At 57.0% G+C, this 26,529-nt stretch overlaps 1 protein-coding gene across 2 annotated transcripts; it reads left to right on the forward strand.

Moving 5' to 3' along the window:
* The first annotated feature begins 3,929 nt into the window (after window positions 1-3,929).
* On the forward strand, window positions 3,930-26,529 carry PARVG (parvin gamma). 2 transcript variants are annotated; one of them, XM_060023996.1, is made up of 13 exons: window positions 3,930-4,046; window positions 5,803-5,897; window positions 7,479-7,543; window positions 8,849-8,951; window positions 9,522-9,662; window positions 10,480-10,595; window positions 11,751-11,806; window positions 14,618-14,640; window positions 16,830-16,888; window positions 17,110-17,178; window positions 19,223-19,324; window positions 25,657-25,729; window positions 26,204-26,529. In XM_060023996.1, the coding sequence occupies exons 2-13, from the start codon at window positions 5,819-5,821 to the stop codon at window positions 26,311-26,313; spliced, it is 996 nt and encodes a 331-aa protein (XP_059879979.1). In that variant the 5' UTR covers window positions 3,930-4,046; window positions 5,803-5,818; the 3' UTR covers window positions 26,314-26,529. The 2 variants fall into 2 exon arrangements, with proteins under 2 accessions (XP_059879979.1, XP_059879980.1); XM_060023997.1 differs by lacking the exon at window positions 17,110-17,178.

Genomic DNA, 26,529 nt, shown 5'->3' on the forward strand with positions numbered 1-26,529 from the left:
TTTTCTCGATGTCCCGTGATGTGACACAGCAGAGATCTGGTAGACGCTTGTGCATCCAGGCTTACTGTCTCTTCTTGCGTGGAGACTTCTGTGTAAATGAGCCTGAGTGAGTCCTCTGGAAGATGGAGCCCATGTGGTCAACCGCGAGCCTGCCACGGCCAGACCTTTGAATGAGGCCATTCTGGACAGCCTGCCACCAGCTGACCACAGAAGCATGAGAGAGCCCAGCAGAGGTCACCCAAGCCAGCTCACAGAGTCACACGCTAAATAGAACGGCTGTTGTTTTGAGCTACTAAGTTTTGGGGTGGTTTGTTATGCAGCAGAAACTAACTGATACACCCACCCTGCCTTAGATGAACAAAGGCTGCCCCTTGGCCTCTGCCATGTTGAAGTGACCTCAGTTCCACTGAACTTGGGGGGCCCGTCTCAATGGCAGCTTCTCCCAGCATCATTCCTGGGCTACCAAGGATGGCCACTGATATGTCCTCTGGGTCTTCTCAGGGGAGATGGCCACATGTGACAAATCCACTCAAATATCCTTCCACATTATACCAGGAATATGGCTGTCATCCCATTTTCATTCAGTGGAGGCCAATGCCAAGTCCATTTTCAGTAAGCAACCTGGCAAGTGGGTTAGAACCACTCCCAGCTGGTCCCACTGGTGCCCCGGGATTCAGACTCCCCAGCAAGTACATCTGTATCGGTGAATGCAGCCCGATCTACAAGTGTGTCTCTTCTTCCCTGGCCCAACACCCTTCCCGTACATGTTTCCCCTTTCTTGCTGACATAAATTAGCAAATGTTTACCATTTTAAAAAAGATATAAACCTCACCCCCCCCCCGGGTTTGACTTTGTATCTGCCCTCCAGGACAGGCTGGAACTGACTGTTGTTTAAGTCTGGGGGCTGGGAGGGTGACAGGGATGCTGCGTGAGAAGAGTCAGCTTGTCCTGCAAGGTAGACCTCCATGAGGTCATTACAAAGTTTCCTGGGAGGGGAGAGCCTCTCCCGTCAGCCATGGGGGCAGGGCTGCTCCTGCTGCCGCGATTCAGGCTTGGGCGCTTGGGTTTAATTGCAGGTGACTATTCCATGCTTAGAGTCCCTCTCTTCCCCCAGAGGATGCCCTGCCTTTCACGCAGGAAACCTGGCGAGGCTGTGGATTCCGTCTGCAGCACACAGGATTAGATGCTGCATCTGATTTTCAGCTGTATCATCCCTGTAACAGCCCCAAGAGACGGGAATTCTTTTAGGGCCATTATAAGAACTCCCTGGTACTCTAACTAGAGAGGAGTACCAGGTAACCTGGACTGAGGATTTAAAGCCCTGGGACTATTTACTTTTAAGCAACTCTTTGGTATGACAATAAAGAAAAAACTCACCCACGGTTCTTGAATAAACAATGAGTATCATATTGTGTACGGAAGCCACAGCGCAGTCTGCCGAAGCTAGGGGTTTAATAGGTCCTTAGTTCTGGGCGATTACAGGTAATCGTTTTGCCACCGTGTGCTTTGACCTACTAGATTTCATTCTCTGACGGTTACTAGGTCCTCACTGTCTTGAAATCAACCAGAACTAGTAACCCATTCCAGATCCCCATCCAGGAGGGTACATTGCCTGCAATTATTTCTGGTAACCAATCCTACGTTAATTGGGATTCAGCTGCAGATAACTGGAACCACTTTAGTTGCTGAAGCAGAAGGGAATATAACACAGGAAATCAGGTGATCACAGAGCCACGGCTGTTTGTGGGAGCAGGCTGGCGAGGGGGTCCTCCAGCAGTGACTCAGAATAATACTGCACGCTGGCCACCACCAAGGAGCTCCCGAATGATGGCTGGCTCCAGAGGCACGATCTCGGGGCCAGGTATTTTCTATTCACCTCTCAGATCCACTCGCCACTGTTTTCCACCCCGAACTCATGCATGGACTGTTGCGTCAGTGGGCTTTCTGGCCTCTGACTTCCAGTTGGGTTTGACCAATGGGTGGCCCTGGCAGGAAAAAGGCGTTTGGAGGAGAGTGAGGTCAGGGTATTTATCCCTCTGGCTCTGCCCTTCTGCTGGGGGGTTGGCTGCATCCTTTACCAGAAGCCACAGCCCCTCGCCGTGGCCCCTCTTAGCGCATGTGTCATTCTCTTCCTGGGCTCTGGAATCCGTTCCTGCCTCTGCCCCCTTAGGCTTTGGAACTGGGACAGCTCCTATACTGCTAGCCTCGGGGTGCGGTGCTATGTCTTCTGGGTTCCCTAAACCCTGCCCCAGCAGTCCCTTTACTAAGTACTCTCCAGCTTCCGCATTTGAGCGTGCCATCTCTTTGCTGCCGGGACCCTGGGCAATGCACCTACTAGAATGCAATCCAGGGCTCAGGAAGCTGCCACCCAAGCATGGGATCCGTAGCCATGCTGTGCCCACTACACCTGCCCCAGCAAAAGGGGTGTCCAGGCACATCTCCTTCTCACTGCATTTTGTCACGAATCCCGGTCTCGCGTGGGTGCTTCAGAATGGCAGACTAAACCACGCGCCTCTGTGTCTTCCTCTGTAACGCGGGGATATGAAAGCACCTGCCTCTGAGGCTGGGTTCTAGTAAGATTAAAGCCCTGACAGTTAGGCTTGCTTCGTCAGTTACTCAACAGATACTCGCAGCAACATCAGTAATACCTTTTGTCATTTTCATAACATTTCACGAACAGCCACCCTTTCCTGCTTGCACGCTTCTCATCTGCTCTGCCCCCTTTTCTGCAGGATCTGTCTGCAGAGAAGGGGTGGTTAGCTTCCGGTCACCCAGCACTGTCACCTGTCGCTATGGAAACTCGCGACTTCAGCCTGGCTCATGAAGATTCAAGCTCTAGAGACCAGCTTGAGCCTGCCCTGCTGTCCTGGGATCTCTCCTTCTGGAATTCCTCTAGTCCTTTGCACGTTCCCTCTACCTGGAATATTCTTACCCATCTTCTTCAATTGGCAAGCTCTTATACATCCGTCAAAGCCCACTTCCCCTTTGGAAAGACTTCCTGATTGCCTAGGCAACAGTAGCCATCAATATTTATCCATTGAGCCCCCTTTGTGCCAGGCGTTGCTCTAGGCACTGGGACAAAGGAAACCTTAACGGGGCTGTGGTAAAGAATCATGAGGGGATCTACTCTTTAGATAAGGCAGCTAGGGAAGGCTTCCTGTAGGAGGAGGCACTTAAGCTGATGATAACAATGCGAACTAAGCCATTTTAGAAGCTGGCGTAGGGGCTTCTAGGCAGAGGGCACAGTGAGTGTGAAGACCCCGAAGAAGGAAGGTATGTGTCAGTGTGGCTGGGAGGGCGTGAGGGCGGGAGAGGATACGAGATGAGGATGGAGGTGTAGCTGGCGGGTCACATGCGCACCTAGGGGCTGAGCTGGGCAGACTGGATTTTTTTTTTTTTAACATCTTGATTGGAGTATAATTGCTTTACAATGGTGTGTCAGTTTCTGCTTTATAACAAAGTGAATCAGTTATATGGATTTCATTTTAAGAGCTATTGGACACCACTGACGGCTTTTGAGCGAGTTGGGATGTGAGGTGGGTCCTCTGGTCGCCTGTGGAGAGCACCTCCTGGGTGGGAGGTGGGGTGCAAGTGGAGCTGGCAACGCGAGTCCAGCTAGTAGAGGCTCCCGCGTGGTCCAGGAGAGAGGCTGGGGGCGGGGAGCTGGAGCTGACAGTCTGCTGATGGTGGGCCTGGGGGAAGCCGACTCCCAGCCTCTGGCCTCAGGAACTGGCTTGGTTTGCGTACCGGGGAGGCGAGAGGGAGAGAAGGAGGTGTGGCTGGGCCCCAGGGGCAGAGCTTTCCGGTGGGGCTGCAGCGGCTTCGCTTTCAGAGCATCAGGCCCTACGGCCCCGGCAAGGAGGAAGCTCCGTGCAGACGCGGCCCGGCAGGCCCGGCAGAAGCCACAGGCCCTGGAGGAAGTGAGCTTCTTGCCTCTGCGGGGCCCCCGCCGCCCCAGGGAACCCGGAAGCTGTTTTGGTTTGGAATCCGGGGACCACTGTTTGCGCTCCGTGGCCTTCGTTTCCTGGTGTGGAGGAAGCAGCCAGGTGAGTCCTCGCCTCTGGGGCTTTCTGCTCGACCGTCTGAGCTCACACGGAGGGAGGGCTCCGAGGGGCCTCGTGGAAATGGAGCCCAGAGAGCACAGGCTTAGCTGAGCCGCCACCGGGAGGGAGCCTGCAAGGCAGCCCTCTCGCCACCCAGGCTTAGAGGCGGCCGTCCCTCCTGCCCAGAGGCCCAGACAGCCAGGAGGGCACTGGCCCACCTCTCGTGTAGCCAGGCCAAGAGTCTCCCTTTCCACCCTGTCATCTCCCCTAAGCTTCATCCGAGGTGTTGGGGAGAGAAAGGCAAGCCCCAGTCTCCAGATGAAGAAACAGAGGCCCAGGTCAGGGAAGGGGCTGCCCGGGGCTGCTGATGGCTGGAGGCCGCTCCCAGCTCTGCGTCCACTCAGTTGCCTTTGGCGAGCATCGAGTCCAACCCCTCCTTGTAAGGAAATATCAGGACCAGAGAGGGGAGGGTATTTGCCCAAAGTCACACAGCCAGAATGAGGAGCTGCCAGCCTGGAACCCAATCCCTCAACCCCCAGGCCAAGTTCTTTCCTCTCCTCTGGCCACACCCTGTGAACCGAATCCCCTCCAAAAGGAAGCTTGGGAATACGGGGGATGGAGTTGGCCCAGTGGCTGTGTTCTCCCCGCTCCCACACTTTAGGGCAGGACGGAGCCAGTGCCCCAGTGCCCCCAGGCTGGCTGCCAGCGTGACAGGGTGGCTACAGCCCTGCGAATGCTTCCGTGTCTCCGCAGCTCTGCGCCCTGCCGCTCCAGCCAGGCCTCCCCGGGGCTGGAGCTGACCACCAGCTTCTGCTGCATGAGGGCCCTGCCCCACATGTCCGCTTGGGGTTGGGGGTGCTGGGGAAGACCCAGGGGCAGGAGAGAAAGTGGGAGGGCAGGGCCCTCAGCCGAGCAGGAGAGGAAGTGAGTCCAGGGGACCAGGAAGGAGGTTCTGAATCTGCCGGGCCCGGGGGGAGCCTGGCCCCTGCCCCCGGCAAGGACGAAGAAGGGTACCTGTGGGCTCTGGGAATGCTGGCCCTTCCTGGCGAGCAAAGAGATCCCCAAACCACCACGACAGGCCGGGGTGACAAGCCCCGTTGTGGAGAACCTCGCTTAGAATTGGGGCCAGGCAGGGCCAGGCCACCCCCTGAGAGCCCAGCCTGCACCCCAGTCCCGTCCACTCACTCACAGTCTGCGGTGCCTCTCTGTGTCCCCCTGACTCAGGCGCAGGGCCCAGAGAGGACAGGCCTGCCGTCCCCCAACCCCGCGCCCGCAGGAGCTCCTGGTCTGCAGATGTCACCCATCAGTGTGTTCACGCAACCAACCATAGCAGCTCCATGCGGCCCGCCCAGATATCCCCCTGGAGCTCCGCCCGAGGGTCTTCTAGATCCATGAAGCTCTGAGAAGTGGGCTGCTCCCTTGGTCCTACTGCCCAGGGTGGGTGGGCTTCCCGTGTGCTGTAGTGGGGCCATGGGCTGGCCGCCCTGCGCCTGACCAAGGACCCCATCTCCCGGCCAAGCCTTTGCCCAGGTCGGGACCTCAGTCGCTGCCTTTCTCCGCACCTGTGTCCTGTAGGAATCGGCTCCGAGCTTCCCTCTCACCAGGGGCCCCGTGCCTTTGCCCAGGCAGCACGGTGACTTGTCCATCCAAAGTCAGCTCCCACCCTCTCTCTCCCTGTGCCTCCTGGTCTGGAGGAAACGACACACAGAGTGAGTTTAGAGTGACTCGGAGGGTGATGTCCTGTTTCCTGCATCCCCAGGGCCGGCAAGGCAGTGATGGAGTCGGAGTCTCTCTACAACCTGCTGCACCTCCCCGGGAGGGTGGACCAAGCGGCCGGGGTGACACTCTCACAAGGTGCCGTGCCGGCGGGGGATGGGGGCAGGATCCGCATTGTAAGAACCGAACAAGCCGTGCTGGGTACTGCATTGCTTTGCTAAGTTGTCAGCTGGACACCCGGTTCTGTCCAGCCTCTGCCTCTGCCTCCTGCTTTATACTTGACCCCCTGCTCCTGGAACCTTCCACAGAGTTATCCCTGTCTCCCACATAACCGCACATCTCCAGTCAGGATACTGATTGCTGTGTGTGCCCCCTCTGGGCTGGGCCTGTGCTGAGAACTTCTTCTACACAGCATCTCACCTATTACTCTGAGGGTGGGTGTTTTTACCTCCTTTTTACGGACAAGGAAACTGAGGCACAGGGAGTAACGTAGCACAGCACCAAGTCCAGGGTCGCGGGACCGGCTCCGTTAACTGGCGCTCTCGGTTTATAAGTGGTTTCAGGTTGGAAAGCATCATGAGGAAAGTTGCAGTTCGGGTGGTGGGGCTTCGTGATTTGAAAAAATATTTATGTTTTGTTTTAGAGTTGGTTTAGAGATACTGAGAGTTCTGGCAGGCAGAGCTGGAACATAGTATGATTCCAAGTGGCAAGAAATCTGCTCCAGGGAAGGGCCACAGCCACTCACACGCTTGCTCGCTCTCTCCCCAGGCGTCTGTCAAGGGCCCGCCCTCCTCTCGTCAGAACACACGGGGCTGGGTGGTACGCAGAGGTTTTCAGAACGTCTAGACGTCTCCAGCTGGGCCACGTGAACACAGAGGCAATGCGTTTTGTGGATTTGGGCAAGGCTGCCCCACTTGGGGGCTCAGTTTCCCACCCCATCCTTTGGGACTCGATTCCAGAGGTCCCCCTTGGCCCTGACCCTTGTGGGTTCTGAGGTTCTTAAACTTGCAGGAGATGCTGAAACAGGTCTTGGGGCTCATAGGACGAGCCAGGCATCCTCAGTGTCGTGCCCATACGGGGGAGCCAGACAGATGCCGGTGGACTCTGTCCTGGCCCCTTGGAGCCCGGGAATCTGGGCTCATCTGAGCCGTGGCTCCTTCTTACATATGTGAGTAGAGTTGCCAGGTAAACAGAGGATGCCCAGTTAAATGTGAATTCCAGATAGACAAGAAATAGTTTTCGACTTTAAGTATGTTCCCAAAATATAGATGCTGCAGTGTCTGAGGATGAGCTGGTGTTCATGAGGGAAATGTGGAGGGGGAAGGGCATTGGGGGGAGGCTGGAAGAGCATGGGCAAAGGAAGAGAGGTGCAGAGGATGAGGCGTGTCCGGGAAATCAATCTCTTTGGATGTTTGGTGCTCAGGGTGTGTGTGTGTGTGTGTCTGTGTGTGTCTCTGTGTGCGAGTGCATGTGTATGTATGTGTGCCTGTGTGTTTATGACTGCGTGTGTCTGTGTGTGTGGGTGCACGTGTCTGTGCATCTGTGCGTTTGTACATGTGTGTGCAGGTGTGTGTGTGTGAGTGAACTTGTATGCACGTGTGTGTGCATGTGTGTGTGTGCGTGTGAAGCAGCGCGACCGATTTCCTCTTGTGATCCAGGTGCCAGCTCTGGGGGCGGCCTGCAGGGTCCCCAGGCACATATGCTCATCTCTGCTTCCAGGAGAAAAGAAGAAGTTCCTGCCACCCACTTCCAGGAAGGATCCCAAACTTGAAGAACTGCAAAAGGTGTGGCATCCTTCTCTGAGCCTCTTTCTCTGCAGGAGTCTTCTTGTCTCCCTGGGGTGGGGACCGCAGCCCGCCGCCTCCCCTCCCCGACCTCAGGCTGGTGGGTGGCGATCCCGCCGGCCCCTGGGAGACTTGCTGAGTGGCTGCGTGAGGGATATTTATTGAGCACCGACTGTGCGCCTTTACGTACATGATCCCAGCAAACTTCACGGCATCCTGTCACCTGCATCCCAGGGAGCAGATAGTGAGGCTCGGAGAAGTGACCTGGCCTGTGGGGGACACATAGCTGGCCAGTGACAGAGCTGGGATTTGACCCAGGTTGTTGGCCCCCAATCTCGTGCTCCTTCTCTGGCTCAGCTGCCCAGGGCAGAGGACAGCTGGTGAAGTGGGCAGGTATAGGCATGCATCACCCACTTCTTGGTACTCTTCTTGGCTGTAGGACCAGCTGGACACAGGCTTGGGACCTCCATTTTCCTCTGCCCTACTTCTGTAGTCTCCATGGGGCCTTTCTGTTGCCTCCTCCAAGGAGGCCTCCTGGCCTGCACCACTTTTGACCCCCTAGAGAATTTGTGGCCCATTTTCCATCCTTTTCTTCTTCCCTCCCATTCTGTCCGTCCCCCCATCTACTTTTCCCTCTGCTGCGCCCTGGGACACAGAGGAAAACCTGGCGGCACGCTGACACTTCATCTTAGTTTGGGTTCCTCCAGAAGCTGATCCTGAACTAAAGATTCAGGTGCAAATATTGAGTCGGGAGGTCATCGCAGGAGACAAGGAAGGGGAGCAGGGACGTAAGACAGGTGGGAAGGAGACACCCGGGGTGGGTGATGGAGCAGGTGATGGTTGTCGGAGCTCAAGCCGGCTGGGAACCGTTGGGAGCCAGTGTGGAGCGGACACCTTGGAGTCTTCCTGCTGGGGCAGAGGAGCTGGGGTGTTTATCCACCAAGTCCCGTGTAGCTCGGGCTGCTCCCTTAAAGGGATGGGGGGCTGCTTCTCTGCACTTCTGACTTCCAGGGACAGCCCTCGGCCTTTGCTGCAGTTTGCGGGAGGGGGCGGGACACCAGCACCCACGTATTACCAAAACCTTACACAGAAAAAACAATAGCCCGTAGTGGTCAGGTCTTTGGGAGCCCAGAGCAGGCCCCTGACTCAGCCTGGGAGATCAGAGCAGGCTTCCCAGAGGAGGTGATGCTTTTCCTGGCCTTGAAGGATGGGTAGAAGTTGGCTGGTGGGAGGAGGGCAGAGCTGAGCCTGGTGAGAGGCCGGGTGAGGAGTGGCCCCGGGCCAGCTGTCACTCGGGGCCCACAGGTGCTGACGGAGTGGATCAATGCTAAGCTCCTGCCCGAGCACATCGTGGTCCGCAGCCTGGAGGAGGATATTTTCGATGGGCTCATCCTGCACCACCTTTTCCGTAAGTGGCTGCTTCCAAAGCTGGGCAGTCCCGGAGGGCTGGGTGGTCCCGACTCCCCTTGGGCCAGCCTGGGGCCTGCCCAGTGCCCTCTGCAGTGCCCTTCGCAGATCGGCTGCAGGACAGTCCCACGAGCTACGGCTTCCTGAGCCCTTGCCGCGGAGCAGGTGCAGTTAATCTGCAGAACAACTCTGTCCTGTGACTATGCCCGTTTTACAGACCAGGAAACTGAGCTCTGGGAGGCCTGGTACCTTGTCCAAGGTCTCACCGTGAAGAAAGTAGGGGAGCCAGGGGTCTCGGCTTTAACCACTGGGCCACCCTGCCCCACAGGAACGAGGAACGCGTTGATGTGTGGGAGGCTGGGGGTGGGGGGCACAGGAATGGTCAACGTGAGGTCAGCCCGGGACCGAGCTCACCCCATCATGCAGCCTGTGTGGCCCATGAGGAAGGGCAGCACCCTGCCTCCCTGGAGGAAGCAGACTAGCTGTGGGTCCCCTGCAGGGGCCCCAACTGTCCCCCCCGGCCAGCTGTTCCCACCCTCTCTCTCCCTCTTACTCCTTCCTCTGCCCTCAGAGAAGCTGACTGGAGTCAAGCTGGACGTGGAGGAAATCGCCTTGACCGCGGCTAGCCAGAGACGCAAGCTCGCCGTGGTCCTGGAGGCCGCCGGCCAGAGCCTGCAGGTGGAGGAGCCGCAGGCCCAGTGGAGCGTGGAGAGTGCGTGGGGCCGGTGTCAGGGAGGGGGGGGGGCAGAGCCCCAGCCTCCTACTCGGGCTGCGGGGGGGTGCTGCCTTGAAGCACAGCACGAGGGTGATGAAACGCAGCCTTGTCCATAACGCGGCCACTGCTTACTGAGTTCCGAGCATCACACACGCGCCCTCGTCTGCCTCGTCAGAGGGGCACTAACCATCCTGCTTCATTAATTTAGCTAAGTTGCATCTGCAGTGCCTGCTCGTAGGAAATGAGAGTGTGCAAAGCCCCACCCCGTTGACCATTTGGTGTGGTTTCCTGCCATTCCAACCTCTACATCTTCCCCATTTTCCAGATGAGAAAACTGAGGCCAAGAGACACTGAATAGCTTCACCAAGGTCGGGTGGTGAGGATGTAACAGTTTTCAAACCCGGTTTGTGTTGGGTCCCCTGCCACTACCTTCGCCACATTCAATAATTGATGTTTGTAATGTTGGCCCCGAATCAGGTCGCATTCAGCTTAAATCTAACAATTTGTTCACCCAGGGCCCTGCTGTAGGACGTCTAGCTGTTTAAACAGCACTGCAGTGAACATCTGTGTGTTAAAATCCCCGTCCACAGGGTAGATTGTGCCCTTGGGCTGTACTTGCAGAAGAGGGATGACTGGGGCAAAGTGTGACTATTTTTACGTTCCGTATGTAGATCTCCGGACCTCTGCTCTCCTGAAGGCTGGACGCAGAGCTCCTTGGCCTGCAGAGGGTGGTTGTGACGATAAGGAACCCACCACGTGGCCCCAGGTTTGGTCGTCCCCCAGGGCTCTGACCTTGTGCCCCCTCCCCTCCCAGGCATCTTCAACAAGGACCTGCTGGCCACCCTGCATCTCCTCGTGGCCCTGGCCAAGTGCTTCCAGCCGGACCTGTCCCTTCCGACCAATGTCAAGGTGGAGGTGATCATCATGGAGGTAAGGTGCAGGGCGCCGCAGGATGCCTGCCTGCTGGCTGAACATCTCGGGGCCATATCGCCACACCCTGGATGGGGGCGTGCTGCACGGGGCGGGGGCTGACCTGGGGTGAGTTCCAGGGAGCCATGAGAAACACCAGATCCCACCAGGACAGCAGTGGGGGGTTGGGCTGGAGCTGTGGGCGGGAGATGCTGAGTCCAGTGAGGCCACAGGGAGGTCTGTGTGGGCCGGCCAGTCCCACTTACCCAGCAGACGGCACCTACCTGAGGCATCACGAAGGTCCTGGCTGACGGCAACCACATGGGCCATAAGTGGCCATCTGTTCACGGCCTTTCTGGAGTCTTCGCAACATGGGGCCACAGCCACTGCCCTCTCACTGCGATGGTCTCATCCCTCGACAGATGGGTGTGACGAAGGTTCCAGGACCTTTCTGGGTTTCTCCACCCATGGGGTGCTCCCTGTCTAGCATGTGCAGGACTTCTGCTGCAGCTGATGCCCCGGGAGTCCATGCTTTCTCTCTCAGACAGACCCCGGGCACCAGAAACAGACCCCACCTGCTTCCGCTCTCCGCTCCCCCAGCCCCTGGGTACCTGGGGAGCAGCCGGCTTCCCTTGACCCCACCTGACAGAACACGCTGAGTCCAGCCAAACTCAGGAGAATGCTCTCTTACCTGTTCAAAACAGTTGACTTGAATTCTCCACTGAGCAGTGTCATAGCTTTGTCTACACGTGTGTAAATCAGAGGTGACTTCATTCCTTCATGCATTCACCCCTCATTCATTCACTCACTCATTCACTCATTCACCCACCCACCCACTCACTCATTCATTCATTCACCCACTCATTCATTTGTTATTCAGATGAACACGTGTCCATTGATACCCTGTGAGCCAGGCACTGGGCAGACTTTGGGGATACCTGGGGAATGAGGCAGACGCGATCCCCATCCTCGTGGGGCTCAAGGCCTGTGGGAAGAAGGACAATTAAGCTGGCCCCAGTGGTGAGGGCTGCCCAGGAGGCCCCCTTGAGGAGCGGATGAGGCAGAGCAAACTGGGTCCCTTGGGGCTACTTTGGCCACTACAGTCTCCTCTCGTGGCAGGCGTGGTCCTAGAATTTTCTGTGGTTCCCACTTTCCATCCTCTTTTCTGTTTCCTAGAGCACCAAGAGTGGCCTGAAATCGGAGATGTCGGTGGAGCAACTCACTGAGAGCAGGTGAGGGAGGGACCAGGGGCGGAGCCTGGGGCCGGAGCGGGGCAGACCTGCCTGACCTTCTCCCTCCCCTTCTTGGGAGGGGCCCTCACCCTGCCCACCGCTCTAATTGCCGCGGGGCCTGCATTGGCCCTCGCGGGGCTCGCCCTCCACCCTCCGCAAAGCCCGGCAAAACAGGCAGAGCTGGGGGCGGAAGGGGCTCTGGCCCTCGGTCATGAGGTCACACTGCAGGCACTGGGGGCCAGGAGGGACCCGGAAACTGGGGTCTCTGGACCCCAACCCCAGGCTGGTTTCCTAACACCCGGAGCCGGGTGCTGCCTGGAAGCCTTACCCTCATCCATGGCAGGGAGATTCCGCAGCCGGGCGTGAAACTTCCAACCGGTGCCAGGAGGCAAGGGCGCAGAAGGCTCACTCATACCACCAGTGTTTAGTGAGCACCTACTGTATACGGGGTGGGGCTGGGACCTGGAGTGCCCGGGTCCGCCAGCTGTCGGCCTTTCGCCTGTCCGCGCACGCAGGACACCAGAGGTCGATCCGCCAATGAGCTCTCCCCTCTGCCTCGACACCCACCTGCACAGCATGTGCTTCGTGGCAGAGCTGGAAACACTCACATCGGGACGAGGGCCGGGCACGTGCGCTCCGCAACAAGAGAGCCACAGAGTCCTGGGGTCTGGGAGAAGCAGGGGGTCCCATTCGCGTCTCTGAACTGCAGGCCGCAGTTCAACCTTTAGAAGGGCCTTAGCAGTGCGGGACCAGGCTGGCCTATGGACTAAACTCCTGACTGCCTGGGTGGTAAAGGAAACCACACACGTACCTCGCACCCCCGACCCAAGCCCTCAACACCCCAGCTGCGTTGTCTCTCCAGGGAGACATGGCCGTCTTGCATTCCTGGACTCCCTTTCGTTGGAGATTGTAACTGGCCCCAGCCAAAGGTCCCTCCCTCCTGCCACCTGTAGGCTCACACTTCCGGGCACCTGCCCAGGTCCCTGCCCCGTTCCCTGGGTGGGAGCCCAGCCCTGCTGCAGGCCCCTGGGTTTGGGATGCTTGTTCTGCCCTGTGAATTGTAGAACCTTGACTGGGTACAGGCAGAATGTTTCTCATCTTTGCAAAGTTGCAAGAGCTGCGGAGGGGCCCTGGCTCTCCCTGCCGGGCGGTATTTCTCCAGACCCTGCCACATGTGGCTGCCTGGCTTCCCCACTTCTCAGCCCACCCCGGTCTGGGCCAAAGGTCTTTCCGGTTTTGGTCTGAGAGTGGGTTCCTTTTGAAGGAAAGTTGTGGATTCTCCTTTCCGGTCTAACACTTACTGAAGGCCTACTGTGTGCAGGGCACTGGGCTGTTTCAGCTCCCTTAACCCATTTTATCCTCAGCAACCCCAGCTGGGTGAGTTCAGTTCTCTTCTGCTCACAGGCTGGGCAGCCAGCCCCACCTGGACTGAAATCCCAGATCAGCCATGTCTGAGCTGTGTTCCCTTGGGCAAGTCACTCCCCCTCTCTGAGCTTCTTCACGCCTCTGATAAAGGGGGACCCGCGCCTACTTGTTGGGGCTGCTGTGAGAGTTACAGGTGATGTAGGTGAGGGCACCTTCCCCCTCCTGTACGCCCCCAGCCCTGAGGTCCTTCCGGTCTACGGCTCCTGGGTGTTCACTGAGGATGGGGTGGGGGGAAGGGCTCAAACCTCTGCCAGTCGATGACGGTAAGGTCTGTGGTCCAGGCGGTGAGCCGAGCATGGCCAAGGGCGGAGGAAGCAGACCGCTGCTGGTCCCTCCTGCCAGCAGGGCCCGTGCACTCGTCGGGCCCATTTACCCTCCCAAGGTCACCCTGGGAGGAGGGCTTGTCCCCGCCTCGAACCACCACAGCCCCACCCCGACTCTGGGAGGCTAAATGACCTCCCTGTTGCCCAGCCGCTGAGCGGCTCTGCACGGGGCCCTGTCAAGGCTGAAGCTTCAGGTTCCGTGTTTGGGGAACTTGAGAGGGAGGGTGCAGTTAGCGGTCACGGGCGCTGCACCCCTTCTCCCTTCATAGCCCTAAAATCACCCTTCTCAGCCTCTGATGAGCTCGGAAATGTCTGTGAGGGCAGCACAGGGACGTGTGCCCCTCCTGGCAGCTGCCCCCATGCTGAGCCCTGGGTCTCAGGCTGCGCTCTCCACCCCCCAGGGCCACGGTCGGAGGGGCCGCCCGGCTCTCCAGGGAGAGTTCGGCCTACTTGGGGCCCAGAACCTTGCTTCTAGGAGGTGCGCTGGGGCGGAGAATTTAGCAACAAAGTCAGAGAAAAACCACTCAAAAACAATAAAAAGAGAGTGAAAGAAGCCAGACACTAGAGAGTACATACGATTTCATTCCATAGACGAGCAGACAAAATGAAAGGCCAACAAGACAGATCAGAGCAGTGGTAACCTTGTGGGGTGTAATGGGATGGGGGAGCACATTGGGGGTGCTAGGAAAGTTCTGTGCCTTGTTGGGGGTGGTGATGACACACGCGTGTGCATGTATAAACGTGCTCCAGCTCTAAAGTTAGGATGTGTGTGTTTTTATTGTGTGTGTAATATGCCCCCCGCAAACTAACACAGCAACCACGAAAAGGACACAGTCCAGACACTTCTAGGTGTGGGAGCCTCAGGGGAAGGTTTGAACCTCGTTTGCCATTTGCTTTTCACGAGGGCCCCGCCTGCTTACAGAGCTGCCAGGAGAAAGCAGCTGGCCGGTTTCTTTGTCAACCTTCCCACTGCCGGGTCTTGTCATATGAAGAGATTACAGGTTTGAGGATGGTTTTTTTAACCATGTGTTTCCTTTTTTCCCCCCTACAATTTTCCCTTTAGCACAGACAAGGACCAACCTTCGAGTGAGTACTTTCCTAATTTAGGGAATCTTTTTCTGCTGGATACGTGTGGGGACAAACGTGTCATGATGACAGGTTGATCATCGGGTGTGCTCACGGTTCCTTTGTGGTCTGCTGTGTGTGTCTCGCGCCCTCTTGTCCATTTGTCCCTCCTTCTGTCTGTCCGTCCGTGGATCTGGCTGTTGCTTCTTAGGATACCGCTCACGTGGGCAGAGAGATTTATAATTCCCATCAGCAGCAGCTATGGAGTGTTCAGTGTGTGGGCTCTGGAGCTGGGCAACCTGGGTTCAAACACTAATTCCCCCATTTATTAGCCACGTGAACTTGGGCAAGTGTCTGAACCGGTCTGTGCCTCAGTTTCCTCATCTGTAAAATGGGATTAATAACGGCACCCACCTCTTAGAATGGTGGTGAGGGTGAAGAGATACCTTGTGAGTGTGCTTAGCACAGAGTAAGTGCTTAATAGTGATTGGTCACTAATTTAGCTGCTACTTTTGTGACAGAGATCTTCACCAATCAACTGATTAACCCAGCCTTTCCTTCTTCATTCATTCATTCCTTAGTCTGCCCGGCCAGTTGGTCATCCATCCATCCTTATACCAATCCATCTATCCATCCATATACCAATCCATTCATCTATTCATCCGTACATTCACCCACCCGTCCATCCATCCACCCACTCATCATCCTTCCATCCATCCATCCATCCATCCATCCACCCATCCATCCATCCACCCATTCATCATCCTTCCATCCATCCATCCATCCATCCATCCACCCATTCATCATCTTTCCATCCATCCATCCATCCATCCATCCATCCATCTTAACATTATTTTTCCTCCTTGAACCTTACCCACTTGGGACAAAGAGCTGTATGGGCAAGGGATTCTCACCTGCCGAGGAGGAAATAGCGACCTGCGAGGGGCTTCTGAGAACAGGGGCTGAGAAAGGTTGAGTGGGGAAAGGGAGGAGAGGGGAGGCACGAGGGAGGCTGGTCGGATGGCTGTGTGTGCGTGTGTGGAGGGGCAGCTGGAGGACACAGGGGTTGCCCAGGGAGCAGTGTTTGTTAGGGGGCTGCATGAGGCTGGGTCACACAATGAGGGGCAGGGCCACGGAAACGGGCTTCCTTAAAACCATTTCTAGCACGTCCGTCCTGTTCTGGCCTGTGCCATCCGCATGCACATTGGCCTCTGAATTCCTGGCTCCTTCAGGGACACAATTTCACTGACCACAGGCCAAGGGGTCTGGGAGGGACCACAGGTGTTTCCACCATGTTTATTGGTTTATGGGGCATTTTAACGTGCATGATGCTATCTGGTGCTACTTTTCCCTCTTCACTAATGAGGGAACTGAGGCACAGAGAGGTGAAGTGACTTGTTCAGAGTCACACAGCAGCTGATTGGCTGAATTAAGAGGGAAATTCTTCTACTCGTTTGGGTATTCAGTGCCTGTGGAGCATTCTCCCCAGGGGAAGGTGAAGCGCTGCATAGCTGCAAAAAGTAGGAATGCAGCTTGTGGGAAAAGGACATTAGTCTGAGGACTTGGCATCTCTGAGGCTGGACCCGTGGCCTGAGCTGCTAAGATGCGGCTCCCTGGGCATGACTCAGCTGCTGAGGGCGCTGGTCTTTTGTGCGCCGTAGCAAAGTTCAGACTCTCTGGGAGGGCTGGGTGCCCTTATTCTGCCAATCCACAAACGCTGCGGAGGAGACCGCTGGGCCAAGAGTCAGTGCGGGGCTGGTCCCTGCTCAGCCACCTATGGCAGTTCCCGTGGGCTTGTGGGTGGAGCAGGGAACCAGCAGGAGGCAGGGCAAGTTCCCAGAGGAAGGGATGGTGTCCGTGGCAGGAAAGACGACCATTTATTTAAGTCCTACTGTGTGGCCAGCCACCATCACAAGTGTGTTATCTGCCCCCAGAAAGGATATTTACAGTGATCCCACCTAGTAGTTATTATCAGCCGTACTTTACAGAGGAGGAAAACAAGGCACAGAGAGGGGAGGCGATTCTCTCCAGGCCACCCAGCCAGGGGAGCAGTGACTCTGACCCAGACCTGTTCTTTAATTCAAGAACCTTTAGATAAAACTACATCTCCCTCGAGACTGGTTATTCTGAGAAACTTTGGTGGAAAAAAGTCCCTGTTTGGCCCAAAGATAATAGCATCGTAATGAGGTGTTTAATGGATCTGTCTGCAGAGGACGTCTTTGATGAATTACTTAAGCTGGCTCCGGAGAAAGTGAACGCTGTGAAAGAGGTAAGAGAGGTCAAAGTTCCAAGAGTACCTCCTGCCACCCACCCGCCCACCGCCCACCCGCCTTGAGTCTGGGGGTGGGAGTGGGGCAAAGGGAAAGGGATCGGGTCCTCACTCTGCAACTGCTGTGCGCCGGGTGCCGTGCGGGGGCCTTTTTGTGACCCCAAGCGGGAAGGTCGCAAACCCGAGCTGGGGACCTGGGGCCTTTGTTCTTCCCTGGGTAGGCCATAGTGAACTTCGTCAACCAGAAGCTGGACCGCCTGGGCCTGTCCGTGCAGAATCTGGACACCCAGGTAGGGACTCAGCTGCAGGGTCTGGGGCAGGGAAGGGGCATGGGGAGGGGGTTCCACAGGGCACTGGGAGCCTGGGCTCATCCTGTGTGGCCTGGCATGTGTCACCTCTTGGAACCTTGGGTCCTCCTCTCCAATGGGGATGTTGCTGGTAGGCGGTATTGCCAATCAGGGGCACGACGGGGATCCTGTGAAGTGGGGATCTCAGGGCTTGTCTACGCTGTTATACTTTTCATTGTAAAATAACCACTTTTCAGCTTTTTTCAAAATTAATCTTGGTCTATCCAACCCCAGGACTCAAAGCACATGAGGTTTCCCTAACTGCATTCGCTCGCAGCGTTTATTAGGTTGTGCCCTGTGCCCGGAGGGGTTGCAGGTGCCGACACAGCCCCGTGTCTGCGGACTCCCTGAGTTGCCCAGCCCACTGTTCTGGGGCAGGAACAGAGTCTTAGGAGGTCAGCCTTCCCCAGTGGGTCGTGGCCTCCACGAGGATGCTGTGCCCTGTGGTTTCCCTCAACACGGTGGGGCGCAGAGAAGCTGTGAAGCTAATTGCTGGCCCAGGGCCTTCAGGGCAGCAATGGAGCCTGCCACACCCTGGGCGCATTAACTGGGCGTGGTGGTGCAGGCGTCGGGCCACGTGGGTTTTGCTCACACAGCATGACTGGGGGCAGGTGGTGAAGTCAGGTCTGGTCACTGGAGCAGCTGATGTCTCAGGCACAGCCTGACATTAGCCAGTGGGGAACGGGGTAGATACACGCCTGTGCCTGGTAGCTAAGGCCGATACAGCCCTCACCATGTGCCCGGCCCTGAGCAAAGTGCTTTGAGTACATTAACTCACCGACTCCTCCCAACAAACTCTTTAGGTGGGAACTGATACTATCCCATTTTACAGATGAGGACATTAAGCCCAGGGAGGTTAATTAACTTGTCCAAGGTCACACAGTGATTAACTGGTGGACCTGGGATTTGAACCCAGGTCGCTGAGGCCAGAGTTTGTGCTCCATCACCACCTCACACGGCGGCCATGTGAGAAGTCTGTGTGTGACGTGGTGTGGTGACACTGCAGGGTGGAGATAGCAGATGGGCACCTGTTGCTTCTGGGCTCTCAGGACGCCTCCTCCACCTTAGCTGTGTGGCTTTGGACCTGGACTTCTCTCAACCTCAGGCTCCTCTTTTTTGAAAATGGGTGCAGGGATACCAACCTCAGAGAACTGTAAGAAATGAGATGATGTGTATTACCTGACACACTGTCTACGCATGATAAACAATACATTTCTGGTTTTATTGTATTTTATGTGGGAATAAACAAGATGATTTCTTAGGTTTACATTCTACCCGTTTCATCTTTACCTCTCCCTTGGTAAAATAATGACATTTGGAGAATAATGGCACATGTGACGATGGTATTTTGACTGCTGGATAAAAGGGGATATTAAAGTCCCTGGTATTTTGGTGGTATTACCAGGGAATATGCCAAACTTATAGCATCAGAACAGACCTAATATGAGGAAATTCCATTAAGGACTTCGCGTGGTGGCTTTTCCTCCAACATTCAGTCTTGTGTTTTGTGTCTTTGAAGAGATTGAATACGATTATATTAGCATATGATGTGCCGGTGCTAGGGTGACAGCTTTATCTGTGAACATACAGACAAAACAGACCAATACAAATGTGGCCGCCAGCAAAATGAGCCCGGTGTGCTGTTCTCTGCCTTTTCCTGATGGAATTATTTTATACTTAACTCTGTTTCCGCCTGGGCTTCTGTAGCTCATGGAACAGTATGTGGTTTAAAAAATGATTTGAAGCTATTTTACAGAAGATGTAGAAATAGCTCATTTTACTGAGCACATGCTCCGTGCTAGGCACCCAAAAACTGCTTTACCCCTGCTGCTGTTTACAACAGCTCTGCGAGGTCAGGGTGTCGTCCCCGTTTCTCAAAAAGGAACCTGAGGCTCAGAGAGCTTGTGTGACTTCCGCAGGGTCACACAGCCTGTAAAAGGCAGAGGGGATCCTCCAGGCTATCTGCCTCCCATTCCCTCCTTTGTAGTTTGCAGATGGAGTCATCTTACTCTTGCTGATTGGACAACTGGAAGGCTTCTTCCTGCACTTGAAGGAATTCTATCTCACTCCCAAATCTCCTGCGGAAATGGTAAGTTTTCCAAAGATTTTCCTAGGGGTCTACCTCTAGGTAGACAGATCTAGGAAATTGGCATGATCAGTCATTATTTATTCACTTCCAGGTGAAGTAAGGGTGATGGGAAACTTTGTTTGTCCATATGTCTGCCCATCCATCCACCAGCCTCACCCATAGACCCTCACACCTATCCACTGACTTATTCATTCACTCATCCACGCAATTCATCCACCCATCCACCTGCCCATCCATCCACCCATCCGTCCATCCATCCATCCACCCATCCACCCATCTATCCATCCATCCATCCATCCATCCATACATCCACCTGCCCATCCATCCATCCATCCACCTGCCCATCCATCCATCCATCCACCTGCCCATCCATCCATCCATCTACCTGCCCATCTATCCTTCCATCCACCCATCCATCCACCTGCCCATCCATCCATCCATCTACCTGACCATCTATCCTTCCATCCATCTATCCATCCACCACCTGCCCATCCATCCATCTACCTGTCCGCCTACCCATTCCCCCATGCACCGGATCCATCATTTTCTGAGGTCCTCTTGGCATCAGGCCCCGTGGGCCATAAAGACAATCCCACACAGCTGCTGCTTTTGAGGACGGCTCGCTCTCCACCCGCTGGGCTCTCAGTGGTGTGCGGTGTTCTGGGGCTGTGATGAAGTGCCCTGGCTCGTGGTGGGCGGGCCGGTGCGGGGCCTGAGAGAAAGCGTGGTTCGCGGGATCTGCAGCAGCCAGGAGAGGCCTCGCGTGAGAGGTGGCCGTGAAATTGCCTAGGGCTGGGTTCGCAGCGTGAACTAGGGAGGGCACCCCCAGGGGAAGGGAACAGAGTCAGCCAAGGCTTGGATGTGGCAGGGCTTCTGGCCCTGTGGGGGTCAGGAGTTCCCGTGTGGACCCTGGAGTCTGGGGGGCTGCTTGGGAGATGGCTGCGTTAGTCCAGGCGGAGGGCTCTGGTCTCTGCACCTCAGGCTTTTTGCCCCTAAAATGTGCTCACAGCCCCTGCCCTGCCACCCCTCAGACCACAGGGGCATGTGGTCCCTGGTCCCCCAGGCCCGCCCAGGACCCCAGGTGGCCAGCTTCTCTCTGTCTGCACCAGGGTCCCAGGGACGGCTCAGCGGCAACCCAGGGTAGGAGGGCCCCCTTTCACCCCTCCACAGAGAGGGGACACCAGGCAGGGCTGGGTGCCGGTTCCCAGTGCCAGCCTTGGGGAGTTTCTGGGAAAAGGAAAGATTTTGGTCCCCTTTGATGTGCCCATGGCCCTGGGGCTGGTTCAAACCTCAAGGCCTGCCTGGGGTTGGGGGGTGAGCCTGTACACCCTCGACCCTGGCCCAGTTCCAGTTTCGATCTCTGCCTGGCCCCCACATATCCGCAGCCCCGTCTGTCCCTGCTTCTGGCCGCAAGTCTGACCTACCCGGTCCCCTGCCGAATGTTCCAGGCCCGCCTTCCCAACCTGCCTGACCCCCAGCCGCAGCCTCGCTGCCCGCCTGTGCTCCTTACTCGTCCTGGGCCTCTGGCATCTCCAGACCTTCCCCAGGCCGTTCTCTAGGCCCATCCTGCTTTCTGCTTTGCTTCAACCCCTTAGCCGGGTGGTCGGCTCTGACCACCTTATCCCCTCTGAGCTCTTGGGCATCCTATGGGGCCCCGAACCATGGCTACTCTCACATTCTCTTGGAGTTCCTACCTGCCTCCGGCCTCACCTGGCCCCTTACCCCACTTCTCCCTCACTCCACACCCCTGCAAGGGAGGCAGGGCAGGGTTGCATCTCCATTTTACAGAGGGGAAAACTGAGGCTTTGGGACATGCCCAGGGCCATCCAGCTACTCAGTGGCAGGTCTGACACCAGGACTGGCCACCCAACCCTCAGCCCACATTTCCCCCTTTGCAGCAGGAAGATGCCATCTTTGTGGGCATCATCTCCACCTTCCCAGGAGGCAGGGGGGCTCTTGACCTGAAGATTGATTTGGGTCTCAGATTCCCAAGAGCTGAGAAGCAAACAGGCTAGAGCAGTGCAGTGTTTGTAGCTCTAGTGGTGGTAGAAACAGTGGTCAGCACTTCCTAAGTTCTTGTCCCTCACCAGGCACTGTATTAATCAGCTATTGCCACGAAAATGCTGTGTAACAAACCACCCAAACAACCAGTGGCTTGAAACTGCAATCCTTCATCCTCATGGATCTGCGGGTCGGCCGGGTTCGGCTGCTCTAGGCTTGGCTGGGCTCCGCCACTCGTGCGGGATGGGATGGGCGTCAGACCACCTAGGCTGGGGTCACTGGGGCGGTCCAGCTCTGTGCCACATGCTTCCCATTCTCCTCCTGAGACTGGCAGTGAGCCTGGCGTGGTGTTTTCACGGCAACCGCAGGGACACAGAGACAAAGCAGAACACACGAGGTGCAGGCTCAGACCTGGGGTGCTGTCACCTCCTCTTTATCCTCGTGGCCAGAGGAGGCCCTGCGGCCTTGGTGCGGAGGCGGGAGAGCCCTGTGGTGTGCGGTGCAGAGACGATGCAGAACTGGGCCCAGGGAGGCGCTCGCCTCCCTGGATGAACTTGCTAATTCCTCCCCACATCGGGCCTCTGAGTAGGAACTATTCCCCATCCCCATTTTGCTCTGGGGAAACTGAGTTCAGAGAGAGCTAGTAAGCTGGTCAGGAGCACACCACTAGTTAGGGTCGAGGTCAGACTGGCATCAAGGCTTGTCCGTCTCCAAAGCCAGAGCCGCCTCCTTGCGTCCTTCCGGGGGAGCCAGGGGGAGCCCCATGGGAGATGGGGGCGGGGTGGTGGGCCCAGAAGGAGGCTCGCCCGGAGCTGCAGGGACGGGGGGCTTAGGTGGGTCAGAGTGAGGCTGAGACCGTGGCACTGACCTTCATCCACAAGGCAGGAGGCCCACGTGTGATGAGGGTGGGAGGATGGAGACGGGCAGGTCACACGCGGGCCCCCTGGGGACGAGGGGCTCAGAGCAGCACAGGGGTCCCCTCTCTGTTACTCAGGTGTTGGGGATGTCACACCTGAGTAATGGGATGTCAAGGTGTGATCACTACTTGCTCATCTCCAACCCCTAGTTAGTTACAAGCCAGGGACAAACGTCCCAACTTCCAAGGCCCCTGTGTGCAGGCAGCCTGCCAACTCCACCGGCTTCAGGACCAGCCTCAGGACCGGCTTCCAAAGATGAAACACAATCTATGTGGGGGGAAGGAAGCAGCCTCTCAGCTCAGACCCCGAGGATGCGTTTGTATGGACTATTGTAGGAAATGTCAGCCACAGGAATGTGTAATAAAAATGCCGAGGAAGTCATTAGCAGAAGAGCCAGGAACAGCGGCCTTTCCGAGGAATTGTTTTCTCTGCAGCGTGGCCTCTGGCCATTGAATTTCTCCTTATCAGACCTTCTTTGCCAACGGCGTCTACGTGAGGTTGCCGTTCCCTGAGGGAAGAGGCGTCCGGGTGGAGGAGAGAGGCGGTCATTTTCTCTGCGGAAATGAAAGCACGGGGCCAAGAGTCTCTGGCTTCCTCCTACATGCAATTACTTCTCCCCGGGACTATTTGAATGCATCCTTCTGGGTCGTAACCTTCTCTCAGCTCCATACTTTCATCATCTCAAACTGTGCGGGGAAGAAAAGTGATGCTTTGGGTGGAGCGTGGTGGGATCAGGCTGGAGCCTGGGGCAGCTGCTCCTGGTCAGACTGGGCATCGCCGAGGAGTGTGACCCATAGAAACAAGTGCGATCACCGCCCTAGTGGATGGCAGCAATTCTCACATTCCACGAGGGCAGGCAGTGGGTCTGGGTTTGCCCCTGTTGCGTGGCCAGCGCAGAGTAGATGCTCAATAATTTTTTTTTATTTTTTATTTTTTTGCGGTACGTGGGCCTCTCACTGTTGTGGCCTCTCCCGTTGAGGAGCACAGGCTCCGGACGCACAGGCTCAGTGGCCATGGCTCACGGGCCCAGCCGCTCCGCGGCACGTGGGATCTTCCCGGACCGGGGCATGAACCCGCGTCCCCTGCATCGGCAGGTGGACTCTCAACCACTGCGCCACCAGGGAAGCCCAATAAATATTTTTTAAATAAGTGAAGGAAGTCTTTCCAAGACACTGGTCCCGTGAGCTGCTCTGTGACAAATGGATCCTACGGTCAAGTCACCTGGGAAAACATGCACAGTCTCGAAGGCTCATGACACACCAAAACATATTCAAGGCTCTGAGAAGTCCTGCAGCGAGGGATTTCCATATAACTTTGTCGAAGCCAACGTTTCCCAAAGCTGTTTGGCTTTCTGCACGCTGGACCACGCTGTGGGGATGCGGGCTTAGAGGGTGAGCGCATCAAAGGCAGGGCTGCGAGGCGGGGGAACCCAGCCCGGGTGTCTCGTTCTCACTCTGACATTTACTTTCCGTGCGCCCTGTCAATAGTGTTCATGATGAGAATGAGAAAAATAGCAACAGTTGTAACCCTCATTTTCCAGAATTTTCCAGTTGGGGGAAGACCTGGGGACAAAGCACGGGACGAGCGGTGGAGTTCTTAGCCCCTCCCTCTGAGGTTTGCTTCCACCTGGTCTGGACATTCCCAGGGGTGTGTCTCACCTGCTTGGGAGCATTGGCACCTGTGACAACCTTGGTTTCTTCTTCTTGACGGGCTCTAGAGGGGCCAGCCCTGCTGGGCCAGTGACCCAGCCTCTGCCACTCTCTCTCTTGCATGTCGGACCCAGCTCAGTGCCTCTGTCCATCTGATGCTGCATCATCTCTCTCCCGTGGAGAAGGGCTCTGCTCGCTGCCTTCCAGATCCCCGTGGTCCCCGCACGGCCACCAGCTGCCATGGAGGACTCTGGCCCCTTGCCCGGGATGCGGCAGGAGTCCTTGGCGTGGGTGGAACGTGCTCCCCCTGCCCCTGCCCTGTGCCCTCGGACCAGGACTGCGACCTGCCCCTTTCCCTCTCAGACAGAGTTCTTTCTCGGGGGCTTCAGGCCCTCCTACACGCCTCACTTCCCGACCCTTGTAGGAGCCTGGACAGCTGGAATTTGCAGGGAAGCCCTGGCTCTGCCTTTATTATTCCACGTTCAAGTCTTGCCTTGTGGTTCCAATCCTGTGTCCACCATCACACTTGGATCCACACGGCAGCTTGGAAAGGCCTCTGGAAGATGCACTATTCCCCTTGTACAGATGAGGGGACAAAGGCCCAGGCAGGACATGTGCCTTGTCTGACCTGTGACTTGTGCCCTAGTGGGGCGGGTGCACAGACATCTACTAGATCTGCCCAGACCCACCAGGAGGTGACTGCAGGCGGCCTAGGCAGGCAGCCTCCTCGGATGGGCCTGGCTCATCTGCTGCTCCGCCGGCCGGGTCTCTGGGCCCCTGGCTAGGTTGCCATGGGAACTGCCTGGCCTGTGTGAAGCGGGCTCTGGGGCTGGTATGGTCGGCAGATGGGGAGGGAAGGGAGCAGCACGGCTGGCCACCAGTCTGGGACATCCAGTCAGCACGGTGGGCCTGAGACCTTTGAAGGAAGGACCTGCTTGAGGTGCCAGTGAGTCGGGGACTCAGCCAGCTTTATCCCTGCCTCGTCCTGCCTTGCCCCACGCCCTCTTTTTTACCACACCAGCCTGCTGCCCCAAGGAGAAGGGCAGGGGTCTTTCCGGTGGGGTCTGAGAAACTAGCTGTGAAAAGGCAGGGCTCCACTAACAGAGGGACTGCTCTGAGCTGAGGGCTGATGGGGCTCCCCAGGGCCCGTCACCCAGGGTCCTGTATCGGGGGAGATGGTGGAGACCCCACTTTGCAGGGAGCAAGTGGAGGGCCCGAGGCACCAAGGGACTTGCTCGAGGCTCCCCAGGACCGAGCAGGGATCCGAACCTGGGTGGGCCTGACTCTGGCCCGGGGAATTCTCAGTGCTGGGAGTGGTGTCTCAGGCGCCAGCCCAGGCAGAGGGGTGGCACAAAGGGCAGGCACCTGGGTAGAGGTGGCTCCTCCGGCCCCCAGTCTGCTTTGCAGGCATCTGGTTCCGACACTTTCCGTCTTGTGAGTTCAGATGAGCCCTGTGGCCACTCTGAACGTCGGTCTCCTCATCAATGCTTTACCCATGGACCTCAGCTCTCTGTTCCTGAGGGAGTCTCTGTTGCTCACGGGTTTTGGGGCTGCTTCGGAAAAGATCAGGATGAACCCATGCTCCCTTCCCTGGTTAGTCCCCTCACCTGGCAGGACTCACCCCCAGGTGTCACCTCCACCAGGAAGCCTTCCCTGATCCCTGGGCTGGGTGCCTTCCTCAGGGACTGCCTTTCCCACTAGAGGTGGCCTCCTTGCTGCACGATGGGTCATCGTGCTGACACCTGATGGGGTCTTGTCATTGTAGCTACACAACGTCACCCTGGCCCTGGAGCTGCTGAAAGATGAAGACCTTCTCAATCACCCCGTGAGCCCCGAAGGTGAGTGCAGGACCCTCGTGGGCAGCCAGCCTCGGGCGAGCGCCACAGAGCGGGGCACGGGGCATGGGGACAGCCGTGTGTTGGTACAGCCTCTTGCCTGGCATTTGCTGAGTTTTCCTAGGAGGAGCACTGTGTCCACAGCCCCTACCCATGCCAGTGGAGGATGGTCCTGGGGAGAGGAGATGGGGGACTGAGGTCCCTGGGGATGGGCTGTCCGGAGGGCTGAGGCCTGGAGGAGTTGCAGTGTTGGGGGCCCCACAAGAGGGTGCCGGGGAGGAGAAGGAGGTAGCATGCCCTGTGCTGGGTCCTGGGACTCACGCCTAGCTTGACCGACTGTCCTGGTTTGCAGGGGCCTCTCCAGGGTTTAGCCTGAAGGCCTGTGTCCCAGGGAACCCCTTGGTCCCGGGCAAAGGTGGACGGTTGGCCACCCCCTGCCCAGGCCTGAACCCTGCCCTGCTCTCCCCTGGCCCGCAGACATCGTGAACAAGGACACCAAGAGCACGCTGCGAGTCCTCTACGGCCTGTTTCGCAAGCACAAGCTGAAAGACAGCACGGACGGGGAGCCCCTGGAATCCCCCAATTAACCGTCACAGCCCCCAAAATCTGCTTCTCAGAGCCTGCCTGCCAGCCCCAGCTGGAGGTCCCGAGGGCCGCAGAGGGATCTCCTCACCGTCCAGCCAGCCCCTGGGCCTCCCACTCTTACCCTGTGTGTCTGCGGCACGCCCCAGCCCCCCCTTCCCTCTCCGCTCTTTCCATCTGTCTGAATATCTTTGAACTCACTAAGCGTGGATTCGTTCTGA

This window comes from Delphinus delphis, chromosome 11 (assembly GCF_949987515.2).
Source record: "Delphinus delphis chromosome 11, mDelDel1.2, whole genome shotgun sequence".
NCBI classification, from domain to species: Eukaryota; Metazoa; Chordata; class Mammalia; order Artiodactyla; family Delphinidae; genus Delphinus; species Delphinus delphis.

Bases quoted from the DNA above. Each gene is read 5' to 3' on its own strand.
- PARVG (XM_060023996.1), top strand. From the start codon at position 5,819: ATGGAGTCGGAGTCTCTCTACAACCTGCTGCACCTCCCCGGGAGGGTG. The intron at 9,663-10,479 runs GTGCGTGGGGCC...CTCCCCTCCCAG, and splicing joins GGCCCAGTGGAGCGTGGAGA to GCATCTTCAACAAGGACCTG. The intron at 17,179-19,222 runs GTAGGGACTCAG...CCTCCTTTGTAG, and splicing joins TGCAGAATCTGGACACCCAG to TTTGCAGATGGAGTCATCTT.